This window comes from Vombatus ursinus, unplaced genomic scaffold, assembly GCF_900497805.2.
Source record: "Vombatus ursinus unplaced genomic scaffold, bare-nosed wombat genome assembly UNPS02001287.1, whole genome shotgun sequence".
NCBI classification, from domain to species: Eukaryota; Metazoa; Chordata; class Mammalia; order Diprotodontia; family Vombatidae; genus Vombatus; species Vombatus ursinus.
Window position 1 is genome coordinate 10,669,662 of NW_020941065.1, and position 14,121 is coordinate 10,683,782.

At 45.4% G+C, this 14,121-nt stretch overlaps 1 protein-coding gene and 1 long non-coding RNA gene across 2 annotated transcripts in view; one reads left to right on the plus strand and one right to left on the minus strand.

Moving 5' to 3' along the window:
• Positions 1–1,882: 1,882 nt before the first annotated feature.
• LOC114043352 lies at positions 1,883–8,031 on the minus strand. Its single transcript, XR_003569093.1, has 3 exons — positions 7,588–8,031; positions 5,890–6,082; positions 1,883–2,047 (listed from the first exon to the last, which is right to left on the minus strand). It is a non-coding gene; the product is annotated as an uncharacterized LOC114043352 (long non-coding RNA).
• Positions 8,032–11,076: 3,045 nt separating this feature from the next.
• The window catches only part of ISCU (iron-sulfur cluster assembly enzyme), a 10,777-nt gene continuing 7,732 nt past the window's right edge, over positions 11,077–14,121 (plus strand). Inside the window, exon 1 of the mRNA XM_027865572.1 lies at positions 11,077–11,201. Within this exon, the coding sequence (XP_027721373.1) occupies positions 11,079–11,201 (123 nt within the window). The 5' untranslated portion in view covers positions 11,077–11,078. The remainder of the gene's footprint in view (positions 11,202–14,121) is intronic.

A 14,121-nucleotide genomic window follows, 5' to 3' on the forward strand; every position in this document is an offset into this window, starting at 1 on the left:
CTTGCGCCGCCCGCGTCTCTTCTCCGCGAGCTCGACGCCGACGCCGCTGTGACGTCAGCGCTGACGCCGGGGCTGCCCTTGCCGCGCCAGTTCAAAATCTCTCCGAGCCGGGCTGTGAAGCTGCCCGGGGCGCTTTGGAAGCGGAATGGCTGCGAGGCCGCAGTGTGGTCTCAGGAGGCTCTTCCCTCAGCCAGCCTCCTCTCGGCCGAGAAGGGACCCCTGCTTGCCGCTTCCGTCCAGGCGTGACGAAGGACAGGCTTCCGGGTCCTTTGGACAGGAAGTGGGGGCCATAGAGGAGGTCAAGGCGCCGCAGGGGGCGGGCCGTGCGGGGCTTGGCGCCATCTTGGGAAGGACAAGGGCGGTTTACCTACTGGTCCCTGTGTGTGTGTGTGTGCGCGCAGGGTGCGCGCTGCGGCAGGTGCACCCTAGCGCCCGATGCACCCAAGCGCCCAAGCCCGGGCTGCAGCTCCGGCCACGTGTGCGCGCCCTGGCTCAGCTTTACTTAGATGCAGACAGTTGCGTAAGAATCTACCGCGGCTTACTAGGCCACTATTCCACCGGCTCCGACCTGCTTGGGCCGGACCTTCCTCGTCCCGTGGGCTCTGCTTAGTTGTGACTCACTCCCCCGCCCCCAGCTAGCCCGGAGCTAGCCTGTGCTCCGCATCCCCGGGTAGTACTGGTGCTGATCAAAAGCAGATGCGGGAGAAACTGAACTGGACTCGGGGCCTCCCTTTACCTTGCCCTGTGACCTTGAACAAGTCACTTCCCTTTGTCCTCATTAATTAAAATGCCTTATTCTTAAGAGACTTCCCACCATTCTGAATCACAGGATTCGGAGCTGGAAGTGGCCACCTTGTCACAAAGAAGGGCTGTGTCGCCCATCTCCATGCCTGGAATGCCTTCGGGTCTCACTTCTTCCTTAAAAGTGTAGTACAAGTGCCACTTGCTGTTATTTCTATTTAATTTTATGTTTGTCTGGTCCAAGTGATGGTTGTTCCCTTTTGATGCCTAGAATCACTACTAAACTATAAAAATGGCATCTGCCAGGTCAGGTGATAGAGTGACAATGGGCATTTCATTCAGTGACCCTAACCAAAAGCATCCCCTGACTCTTGGGCCACATCTTCTAGCCCCTCTAAAAATAAAAGGCCACTCTAAAATAACTAGGTAAAGGACCGTTCCTCTCACAAAAAAAAAATTGAAGGCCGAGACCATAAAGGTGACTAACCATACTCTACCAGTTTATCAGCTAGCCTCACTAAGTCTTTTTTTTTTTTTTTTGGCAAAAAAAATCAATCAGGGCACACACACACACACGCCATATATGTATGTATGTACGTGTGTGTATATATATACATGTATATGTGTAAGAGGGATTGGTCAGGACATTTCCTGATGGTTTCCCTTCCCCAAACTCGGGTGATGTTAGTCAAGGCAAGTAAAGGGCAGATAACTGAGGTGTTAATATTAATTTAAACTAAATGCAAAAAACCTGTCCACTGCTCTGTTATCACTTTATAAAGTGTAAAAAAGTTTCCCTAGTTGAATTGGAAAGGAAGCTTGGCATTGACTACAGGAAACTAGGCCAAGCCCTTAAAAGAAAGAATCCACCAGGCCTGTCTATCAATGGAAGAGGAACTCCAGTTCCATGACAGCCATGGAAAGCTACAAAATGCACAGAATATTTAGGCACCATTTTACCAAAGCACCTAAAAGACTTGGTATAGATAGCTTCAAATACAAATTGCTCCTTAAAGAAATAAAAACAAATAGCTAGAGAAATATTCAGTGCTCATGGCTGGACCATGTCAATATAATAAAAATGACAATACTACCAAAATTAATTTACACTTTTAATGTTAATCAAATTCTCCAAAGGACACTTTACAGAACCTAATAAAAATGACAATTCATTTGGAAAAATAAAAGATCTGTAACATCAAGGGAAATCATCAAAAAAGTTAAGGATAAAGAGCCAAACTATTTTATAAAGCAGCAGTCATCAAAGCCATCGGTATTGAAGAAAAAATGGATCTGGAACAGTCTCCTAGACAAAGGAAAATCAGAAACAATGGAACTTGAGAACCCAGGATTCCATAAACTGGAAAATATCAATGACTTAGGAAAAAACTCCCTATTTGACAAAAACTGCAAAACTGTCAGGCATAAACTTAGACCGACGTACCATATTTCACAAGTTTAAAATGGAAGTATGACTTTAATAAAAAAGATCATATCAGAAAGTAATTAGAAGAAAAGCAGATCAAATACCTTTCCCAGCTATGGCTATATGTCTTCTCAGTCATGGGACTGTACGTTAATATTATGTGAAATTGAAAAACTTCTGCACGAACAAAATAATACATCTAAGTTAAGAGAAGTGGTCAAAAAAAAATCTCTAAAATTTCTCAGATAAGGGATATCTAAGGTTTCTAAGATAGACACATACATATACATGAACACGTACACATACATATATATATAATATATATATATATATAATATAGTAATCCACAAATCCTAGTCTGTTAAAGCTTCTAACCCTAAACAAAATACAGAGATATTAAAGCTTAAAACTGCACTAAGATTTGTGGTATAACCTGTATATGACCACTCCCCAATAGAAAAGTGATGAAATGATAGGAAGAGTTCTCAAAAGAAGAACTGCAAACTATTAATAACTGCATGAAAGAATGCTCTAAATCACTAATGTTTTAAATGCGTAACACATTCCTAATACAAAGGAAGCCAATTATATTGAAATATGTATGTATATGTTTGTGTATATACATGTATATATATATACATATACATACATATATAAAAGTTTGGGAACCTCAGGTTAAGAACCCCTGGACTGTTTGATCTCTAAGTCCAATCAATCAATCAATAAGCATATATTACGTACTTGCCATGTGCCAGGCACTGTGCTGGAGACCGGGGAGGGAAACCAAAACAAACAGTTCTTGTCCTCAAGAAACTTCTATTCTTTTGGAGGAAATTCTGTTGTATGAATGTAGCAGTGGTGGTGGTGGTGGTGTAGGGGAGCAGTGAGCAGGATTATGTGCTACAGTCAGAGCTCAAAGGCCCCTTAGAGGCCAAGTCTAGCCCCTAATTTTATAGATGAAGAAATGCCAAGACCAACCCAAGAACTATATGAACACAATTATAAAACACTTCACACAAAGTCAGATCTGAATACTTGGAAAAATATCACTTGCTCTTGCGTAGGCCAAGCTAATATGATAAAAATGACAATTCCACCTAAATTAATTCACTTATTCAGTGCCAGATCAATCCAACTACAAAAAAATTATTTTACAGAGCTAGAAAAAATAATCAAATTCATGTGGAAGAACAAAAGGTCCAGAATATCAAGGGAACTGATGGGAAAAAAAATGCAAAGGAAGGTAGCCTAGCCATTCCAGATCTTAAATTGTATTATAAAGCAGCAATCATCAAAACTATGTGGGACGGGCTAAGAAATAGAGTGGTGGATCAGTGGAATAGGTTAGGTACACACGACACAGTAGTAAATGACTATAGTAATCTACTGTTTGATAAACCCAAAGACCACAGCTTCCAGGATAAGAACTCACTATTTTAGAAAGTACTGAGAAAACTAGAAAATAGTATGGCAGAAATTAAGTATAAACTAACACCTCACACTCTATACCAAGATAAGGTCAAAATGTGTACATGATATAGACATAAAAGATGATACCATAAGCAAATAGGAGAACAAGAATAGTTTACTTGTCAGATCTATGGTGAAGGGAAAAATTTATGCCCAAACAAGAGATAGAGAAGATCATGAAATGCAAAATGGATAATTTTGATTACATTAAGTTAAAAAAGGTTTTACACAAACAAAGCCAATGCAACCAAGATTAGAAGGGAAGCAGAATAATGGGAAACAATCTTCACAGCCAATATTTCTGATAAAGGCCTCATTTTTAAAATATATTGAGAACTGAGTCAAATTTATAATACAAGTCATGCCCCAATTGAGAAATGGTCAAAGGATATGAACAGGCTGTTTTCAGATGAAGACATTAAAGGTATTTCTAGTCATGTGAAAAAATGCCCTAAATCACTATTGATTAGAGAAATGCAAATTGAAACAACTCTGAGATACCACCTCACACCTATCAAATTGGCTAACATGATAAAAAAGGAAAATGACAAATGTTGGAGAAGATGTAGGAAAATTGGAACACTAATGCATTGTTGGTAGAGTTGTGAACTGATCCAACCATTCTGGAGAGCAATTTGGAACTATGCCCAAAGGACTATAAAACTGTGCATACTCTTTGACCCAGCAATAATACTACTAGATCTATATCCCAAAGAGATCATTAAAAAAGGGAAAAGGACCCACATTAACAAAAATATTTACAGCAGCTTTTTTTTGTGGTGGCAAAGAATTGGGAATTGAGGGGATGCCCATCAATTGGGGAATGGCTGAACAAGTTATGGTATATGAATGTAATGGAATACTATCGTGCTGTAAGAAATGATCAATGGGCAGACCAGAAAAACCTGGAAAGACTTGTATGGACTGATGCTGAATAAAGTGAGCAGAACCAGGAGAATGTTAAACATAGTAACAGCCACGCTGTGTGATATGTGCAATGATCTAAGACAACTCTAAAAGACCAATGATGGAAAGTGCTATCCATATCTGTATGGAGTCTGAATGCAGATAGAAGCAGACTATTTTCTCTCTCTCTTTTTTGTTTCTTTCTCATGGTTTTTCCCTTTGGTTCTAATTGTCCTTTAGCAGCTAAGTGGCCCAGTAGATAGAGCACCTGCCCTGGAGTCTGGAGGACCTGAGTTCAAATCCAGCCTCAGACACATAACACTTACTATGTGACCCTGGGCAAATCACTTAACTCCAACTGCCTCACAAAAAAGAAAATGACTAATGTGGAAATATGTTTAATATGGTTGTACATGTATAGCCTATATCAGATTGCATGCCATCTTGGGGAGGGGGGAGGAAAAATTTAGAACTCAAAATCTTAGAAAAGTGAATGCTGAAAACCAATAAATAAATAAAAATGTAATAGGGAAAAAATAAATAAATAAATAAATAACAGCCCACTCTAGGTTTATTAAGGAACTTACCACATCTGTAACAATTACATTGCTATCTGCCTCAGACAGTGGTTTTGAGGAAAAGCTCAGCTAACCTTCTGTTGTCCACAGAAATGAGTTAAATGCTATTGTTACGATGTTATAGCTTCAAAGATCTGGGATTTCACTGATGTGGACAGATGACCCAGTGGTAAGTTACACCACAGACACAGAGCTGGAAGGGACCTTGAAGGTCAAAGTCCAACTCCCTCATTTTAGAGGTAAGGAAACCGAGACCCAGAGAGGTCCCCTCCCATGTTCTAGATCACCCAGCTAGAACGTTTCTGAAGCAGGATTTGAACCCAGGTGTCCTTGACTCCAAATCCAGCATTCTAACAATACAGACCATGTTATCTCTGTGTCTTAGTATGTGGCTTTTGAGTGGAAGGTTCATTGCCCAGTAGTGACCCTAATGAACTCTGGCGGGTCCTTGGACAGAGATATATCCTATGCCTGGGCCTATACCCAAATTCTTGACAGCTTGGTTAAGACCTACAGCAGCTTGTTTGAGAATCTAGGATCACCTTTACACCCTAAGGAGGCATTAGACTTAGCGTAGACATTTACTACCAAAACGTGACCTTGGGAAGGTCACTCATCACCCTTCAGCCTCAAGTCTCCTCATCTATAAAAGGAAGAGGTGGAATGGTGGACACTCAAGTCCCTTACATCTCTAGCTCTGTGACAAAAGGAAATACAGCCACTTTCTGAAGTCTTATGGTAAGCAAGTGTAGAAATGAGACGACAGACCTGATGGAACTGCTGTGCCCTTCAATGTCTGCAGCACCAGGTGAGCTCCCACATCTCTTCCCACTTTATTTCACATGGCTCTCCTCCTCTGCATGCTCTGTTCCACTTAGATGGAAATACCAACTCTTCCCTGAGCACCAAGTTCCATGGGAAGGTCGTGTGGTGCAGGGGAGTGATGAACGCGGAACTGGCCCTGAAATCAAATCCCAATTTTGCCATTTATTACTTTTGACAAAATTGTTCAGAAACTGGTTAATACTCACTGTACTATGGACAGCCACGACTTCCTAGTCACCCTGATGATGTCAAAATTCCAGTAACGTCCTTCCATTCCCAAACTTAAGATAAAGAGATGAGCTTGTGTGAGTCAAGACTTTTAAGTCCTATCCTGAGATCTTGCCTTATGGGGGTCAAGTGGGATCAAGGCCTTTGAATTCATGGCATGAAGGGCAAAACAGCCAGAATGAAGTGGTTCTTGCCCAGATTGCCGTGGGCAGCTGGGATGTCATGACTGGGCCTTGCTACCTCATGCAGCCTCCTCCTTTTTACTTCCTAACAATATAAAAGACTTTTCCATAGGCCTCTAGTTTGGGAAATCCACTGGACATCCCCCAGGGGGGTAGGTTTGCTACCCTGTTATCTCAATTAAAGATGCTTTATTCCTCAACTCATGGCTTTGAGTTATTTCAGGGCTTGACACTTTGAACAAGTCATTTCATTTCTTGGACCCTCAGTTTCCTTGACTGGAAAATGGGGGTGGGGGCTGAAGGAGATGAGCTTCTAAGGTCCTTCCAGCTCCAGGCCTAAGACTTTCTGATCTCCCACCTCCATGCCTTGCATAGGAATGCCTAGAATGCACTCCCTCCTCACCACCTCCTAGAATTCTTAGCTTCCTTCCAAACCCAGCTCAAAGGGCACCTCAGCCCCCAGCCTTTCTTAATCACTCCAGTTGTTACTAAACTTTCTTTGGCACTTAAGCGGTTATTGAAGTGAACTGACCCCGGGAAGATTGGACTAGAAGCTCCTAAAAGTTCCACTGTGCATAAATTGCAGAAGTGTCCCAAGAGTAAGACTGGCTTCCATCCCATTTTCCTCTCCTTTGGCTCACTCAATAAAAGGCTCTCTTACTCTCTTCATCTTAATGACGACTGCTCTGCTCCCAACAAAAGAAAAAATACTATCAGGGACTTATTAAGGCCTTCTCCCTGAAGGTAATGATGCTTTTACCTGACCACATTCTATTTCTTACCCCTGAGGGTTACAGAGGTCACAGGTCACATTCTCCAGAAGGGAAATGTCCTCCAATTCAATTCAACAGACAAGTAAATTAAGCAACAAAGTGCAGTGCTGGAGCTAAAAACCCAAATTGTCCCTGACCTCTGGAGTTTACATTCTACCTTCACAAATAAAGCAGCACAAGGTCATTTGAGGAAAAAGAGAAAATTAACACCTGAGCAAATCAGGGAAGGCGTCTTTGAAGAAATGACATTAGTGCTGAGCATTCTGGACTAGGGGAATAGCTTATGTGAGGAATAAAAGCTCACGACAGGGAGTAGTTTGGAAGGAAGCTGGAAAAGTGGGAGGGGAGAGAGCTGCTTGTGAAGACCTTGGATGCCAGGCTAAGGAATATGTGATTGATCCTACAGGCAATGGGGATCATTTAAGGTTTGGGGAAACCTGCTTTTTAAAAGAACAAACCTCTATCAGAGAAGTTGATGATGGGTTAGTTGGGGATCCTCTCTCTTTTACCAGGGAAAGCTCGTCTGGGGAGCACGATGAGGTGAGGCAGGGCCAGGGATCACTGCAGAAATGAAGGGGATGTAAAAACAAAAGACATCAGTAAGATCGATTTTTAAACACGATCAGAATTCTGCCACAATAAAAGGTCTTTCAGATAGTGCTTTATATGCATTAGCTCATTTGCTCTTCCCAACAATTCTGGGAGGTCAATGCCACAGCTATTATCACTTCACCATACGCGTGAGGACGTGGAGGATGACAGACTAAATGACTTGCTCCAGAGTCACAGGCAGCTGAGGCAGGACTGGATCTTCTAGACACCAAGCCCAGTGTTCTGGCCACAAGGCCACTCTAAGCTGCTGTCACAATCATCATCAAGGCAAAAGGTGATGAGAGCCTGAATCAAGGTGATGGCCATGTAAGGGAAGAGAAAGGGATGAATGGATGGAGAGACAGAGAGAGGTGGATACATGACATACTTAGATGGATGGATGGATGGGTGGGTGGGTGGGTGGATGGATGGGTAGATAGATAGATAGACAGACAGATAGATAGATAGACAGACAGACAAGATAGGTAGATAGATAGAGATGATACTGATAGATAGGTGAGATATAGATGAGATTGCTAGATGGATGAATAGATCAGATACGTAGATAGATATAGATTGATATATTAGATTGAGGGGTAGGGAACCTTCGGCCTTCAGGCCACATGTGGTTCCCCACCCCTGGCTGATTGACACAATACATACATGTGCATAGAAATGATAGACAGACATAGATAGATGAGAAATAGATGAGATAGGCAGATAGCTATAGACAGATAGGAGAGATCGATTAGACGGGATAAACAGATTGATAGAGGTGAGATATAGATGACGCGTGAGATAGCTAGATGGATGAAATAGGTAGATAGATAAGATAGCAAAATGAGGTCGAGCATTTAAAGGGTTTACCATGTACCAGGCTTTGTGCTAAAGGCTGGGAAGAAAAGTTCAAGCTAGACAGTCCCTGCCCTCAAAGCACTTACATTCTAACAGGGGAAGCCTCTTGTCCACAGCTACTTACTCCCAGACAGGCAGGTACTCTCCATCCTATCACAGGCTCATCATACACAAAGGGACAACACTGTCATTCAATGAATCGTCATTCATTAAGAACAAATATCAATAAAATCCATCTGTGATTATTCACTGCAAGATCATTTGAAAAAATGAAAAAGCTTTACAATGCAAATCTTATGTGCCAAGTACTGTGCTAATCCCTGGGGGGGGGGGGGGGAGACAGTAGCTCTTGTTAAAGAGCTCCCATTCTAAGGAAGGAGCCCACACAGAAGAGAGTCCAGATGTAGGGCCGATGGCAAGGACCAGGGGTCCCTGGGTTGCAAATATTGATACCATTATTCATGCACACATGAATTCACACCTCTCATGCACACCTTTTTGCTTCTCAGTCACACAGTTTTGTTCCTAATGAAGGGAATGTAATATCCATAAAGGGAAGGCCTATTACAAAAGGGGTTACAACCTTAATTTTTAAGTCTGCCATCTTAGGCCTTCACAGAGACCCACTGTGGCCTGGGCTGGACCAGGAGAACACAAGTTATGAAAATGCCAAGTAATGGATGTGATGTTGTAGGGCAGACCCAGAGGGTCATCCCCAAGGCAGACACAAGGTCATAAATGACCTATCTCACAGAGTCATGGTAGGTAAGCAGAGGTAAGCACTCTGCAAACCTTGGAGTCTTGTAGAAACTTGAGTTATCACCATTATTGTGATCCACAACCCCTCTAAATTTAACAGATTTTCTTTGTAATTTGCTGCAGCCAAAAAAAAAAGTGCTTCTCTTGGTGGAAGGCCTTCTTGTGACAGCACAATGACAGGCTGGTCTGTCAATGGGCAGCCTTTAGTCAAGGCTAAGGCCTTGTGGAGCCTGCCAGAGCTGCGATTCCTATGAGAAGCCAAGGTCACCTCCCCACTCTGAGAGGCATCTGGCTTTGATCAGCCTCATTATCCTTCTCTGTAAAATCAGTGTTGGGTGTGATGTGAGGTGAGGGGCAAGACCTCAGGCTTTAAAGCCAGAGGACATGCGTTGCAATCCAAAAAATAAGACTGTTGGTGTTCTAGCTAGCTTGTATCCCTTGGTTTTCGCCCAGATAAAATGTGCTTTCTTGTCTTTTTCCCCGTTACCTAATGAGCACAATTCCCGCACACCATAGACACTAAATGTTTACAGATTTATAAATCGGCGTAGATCAGACAGCCTTAGCCTTGCCTGGACCCCTTCGGCAATCTGGCAAAGCCCACAGACTCTTCTCAGAATAATTTTGCCTAAAGCAGGCATAACTGTTACTTTTGCAACACAACTTCTGTTAGAAGTTAGTGAAAATAAAATATACTTGTTTTTCCCAACCACATTCATGGACTCCCTGAAATCTATCCATGGCTCAGGTTATAATAAATTATCATAATAATAGATAGCATTTATAGCACTTTTCAGTTTGAAAAGCACTTTATATATGTGAGATGACAAGAGCTTCATATAAAGAGGGTCCATTCTCCCTTGGCCACGTGGTCCAGGTCCCTGGAGTTCTATGACCTCATAGACTCCTTGGCCATCCCAGATCCCTCCCACAGTCTTTCTGTATATAAGGTCCAGCTTGTCTATAAAAGATGCTCCTATTCTTATGACCTAGACAATAGCTCACTGGTGTTCAGACTCCTTAAGAGTCTGCCCAATATGACGGATGTTCTAATAAACCGTGTCTCTGGCTGAAAGAAGGCTTGGGTGGAATTCTTTGGGGCAGGACCCGCGTGTTGATTTTGGGGTCCCAGCACCCCTAAACCTCAACAGGTCATCGCCCAGGTCTCAGCTTTTCTCTCCTCTCTCCCCAGGGGGCTGGCAGTCCCCCTGTTGAGGTTTAGGGGTTCAGGGGTGCTGGGACCCCAAAATCACAACACACGGGTCCTGCCCGAAAGAATTCGAGCCCCACTCAGGACTTTCCCGCGGGTGCCCCCGGGGAGACAGGGGTGTTATGCTGAGCAAAGGACAAAACCCAAAACGCCTACGTCTAGGGCACGGTCACGTGAGGAGCGTTGGGCGGGGCGGGGCCGCAAGCGCTCACCTCCCAATTTCCCCTCCCCCCTTCCTCCATCGCTCCCAAGACCCCGCCCCGCCGCCGAGGCCCCGCCCACCACCGCCTAGCTCGCGCTTGGGCCGCCCCCGTCACCCTCCTCAGGCCCCGCCTCAGAGCCCTCCCTTCCTCCTTCCCCTCCCCCTCCCCTCCATCTCAGCTCCGCCCCCTCGCTCTCTCCACAGACCAGCCGTCCTGGGCCCCGCCCCCTCCATCTCCCCACCCCTTCGCCTTCAGCCCCACCCACTCGGCCTGGGCCCCGCCCCCTCGGTCTGAGCTCCGCCCCCTCAGCGGTTCCGCCTTCCGACACAACATGGCAGCGGCGGCGCAGGCCGGACTGGCAGGGTTGAGGCGGGCGGCCTCGATGATGTGCCTAGGCACTCGGCGGCCGCCCCTCCGGGAGCTCTCGGCTCCGGCCCGGCTGTACCACAAGAAGGTAGGGGCCGCGGAGCGCCTGGGCCGGGGAAGCGGGGACGTTGGAGACCCTGGGTGACGCCGTTAGAAAGAAGCGGCGTCCCCTCCTGCGCGTGCGCGCCCCTCCCCCTTCTGCGCGCGCCCCTCTCCTTCTACGTGCGCGTGCGCGTACAGCGGTGCCCGTGTGTCCTCTGAGCATCCCGAGCCCTAGGATGGGGTATGTCCCAAGGCTCAAGTCGAGGCAGTCAGCGTTTAATAAGCGCCTACTGCGTGCCCGGCATGGGCGAGGGCCAGATTTGGGCCTGATGTCAGGGAAAAGGGGTGGGAACCAAAGCTGGGGGGACCTCCGGGTGAGGAAGCTCCCTCCACCCTTGCCCCGAAACAGAGAGGTTTGTCACCTGCCCAGGGTCACACAGCCAGGAAGCCTTCACGAGGGCAGCAGCCTTCGGGCACTAACCCCCTGGAGAGGAGAAAAGCTGCTCCCTCCAAGCAGTAGTGGGGAGGGTCGTTATCCCCATCTCTCTGACAGTGGAGGAAACTGAGGCTCGGAAAAGTGAAGGGATTCCAAAGCCATTTTTGGAGCTGACAGAAATTAACATGGGTTATATCAACGTTTGCCGTATGGCAAATTAAAGTGGATAAGTTTTAAAAATTCATTTAACGATAATAAACTCATTTCATTTTAACATAACTTTTTAACAAAGAAAAGAACTTTCCCAAAACGAAAGGAATTAGGCCAAAAAGTAGCCTTGTTTTACACATGCTTGCTAATCTCTGTAGTGTCCAGTTTCATCGAAGACTGCTTCTGAAGCCTGTTGCAAAGTGTTGCAATACATGAAGAGAATCAGAATGTTTGTAGTATTTTAATAACACCTTGGTGCTGTTACAGAAATAATTTTGGCCTCAGACCCCATGAAAAAAGGTCTTTAGGACTTCCAGGGGTCCTCAGATACCTTTTGAGACCTACTGACCTAGATCAGCCCCACCCACATTTTCCAATGGAGGAAATAGACCTGGAGAGCTAAAATCACCTGACTAGGGGGCACCATTGCCAGCGCCTTCAGCTCCCAGCTAGTAAATCTCAGGAGTGGAATTTGAACTCCAGTCCTCCTAGACTCTCTATCTACCATTATACCGCCGTCCTAAGGACAGGCGGATATCCAAACTGGAGGACACCTCAGAGAACATCTAGCCCATCCCTCATTTCACAAAAGAGGAAACTGAGGCCAGAGAGGAGACACAAGTTCTTCCATGAAGTAAATGTCAGAGCTGGTCTTCACATCCCCTTCCCTCCAGTTAAATCAGAAAGCTTTGTTGTCTAATTTGAGGGTCCAGGTGTATACACATGAAACAGAAAATAGTAACAATACTTCAGATACCTTGTGGTTTCATCACATCACAAGTACTCCTTTTCCCAGTGTAGATGACAATCCCTTCATGCCTTAATGAACAGTCTTTGACAGGTAAAGGTTGTGGTAACTTTTGTCCAAGGCAGTAATGAGTCTGTGTGCCAGTGCCTGGCACACAGTCGGTGCTTAATATATGTTGAGTTGCTGACTTGCATTTAGCTAGGTTGACCCCCAGGCAAGAGGCTCCTTCTCCAAGCCTTTCCATGGTGGCCCTTCACTTTTCTGAGCCTCAGTTTCCTCCACTGTCAGAAAGATGGGGATAATGACCCCCCCCACACCTACTACTGCATGGAGGCACCAGTTTTTCTCCTCTCAAGAGGAGTTAATCCCTGAAGGCTGCTGACCTCATGAAGGCTTCCTGGCTGTGTGACCCTGGGCAGAACCTGCTGGCATAACCATGTCCAGAGGAATTATTATAGTTCAGCTTTAGAAAGCACTTTGCTGTGAAGTCAGCAGTACCAGAATTACTATTCCCATTTTACAGATGAGAAACCTGATATCTAGAAATAAGAATTGTCTTGGGATGGAAGTCGATGGAGGGCCCTGAGAGCCGGCAGTCACGTGGCTCCAGGCCCAGAGCCAGGATTTGACCCAGGCTTCTCCATTCCAAATCCCAGGCTCCTTGTCACTGTACCAGCAGGAAGGATTCTGAGCAGATCATGCCTAAGTTTCCTCCTGGTCTAGACAAGTCAGGACGGCCTCCAACAGGCCATTTTGGCTTTGGAGCAAAGAGCTGGGCAGCAGCTGGCGATGAGCGCTGCTGAATCAATCTGTAGTCTCCAGGGATGTTGGACAGTGCCAGGAAACCGAGGCTCAGATCGGGAAGGGACTTGCTGTCAGCCTGGATCTCTTCACTCCCCACTTCCTCCTTCCATTTCCAGTCTACCAGTCTCTGGTATGTTGTGCTGGGGGCCTGGGGGCAACCTGCAGGCGAGAAGCCAGAACAGTGGGGGCAAGTCACAACCCCCAGTCCTCACTGACCAGCCCCGGTGTGGGCAGGAAGGCTGCTGCTCCCCTTCAGGCCCTGCCTTAAGATCATTTTGGTTTTTCTTTTTTTTTCTTTTTTTTTTTTTTTCTTTTTTTTTTGCGAGGCAGTTGTGGTTAAGTGACTTGCCCAGGGTCACAGAGCTAGTGAGTGTTATGTGTCTGAGGCTGGATTTGAACTCAGGTCCTCCTGACTCCAGGGCCGGTGCTCTATCCCCTATGGTACCACCTAGCTACCCTCATTTTGTTTTTTCTTAAGAAAACAAGCTGTATGCCTATGAAATCAAAAAGTGTCAGATATTAGGGTTGGGCCCAGATGACCCCCTAAGGCACCTTCCAGTTCTCAGGTTCTCATGAATGATAGTGAGCATTGATGCAGCGTGTTCAGGTTGGCAAAGCTTTTGACCACCCTGATCTCGTTTGACCTTCACAAGAACGCCTGATCCACTGGGTGTCCACTCCCCAGCCTCACGGGATATGTCACAACTGATCCCACATCTGGCCCACTGGATTTCCACTCCCTGGCCACGTGGGTTATGTCACAACTGA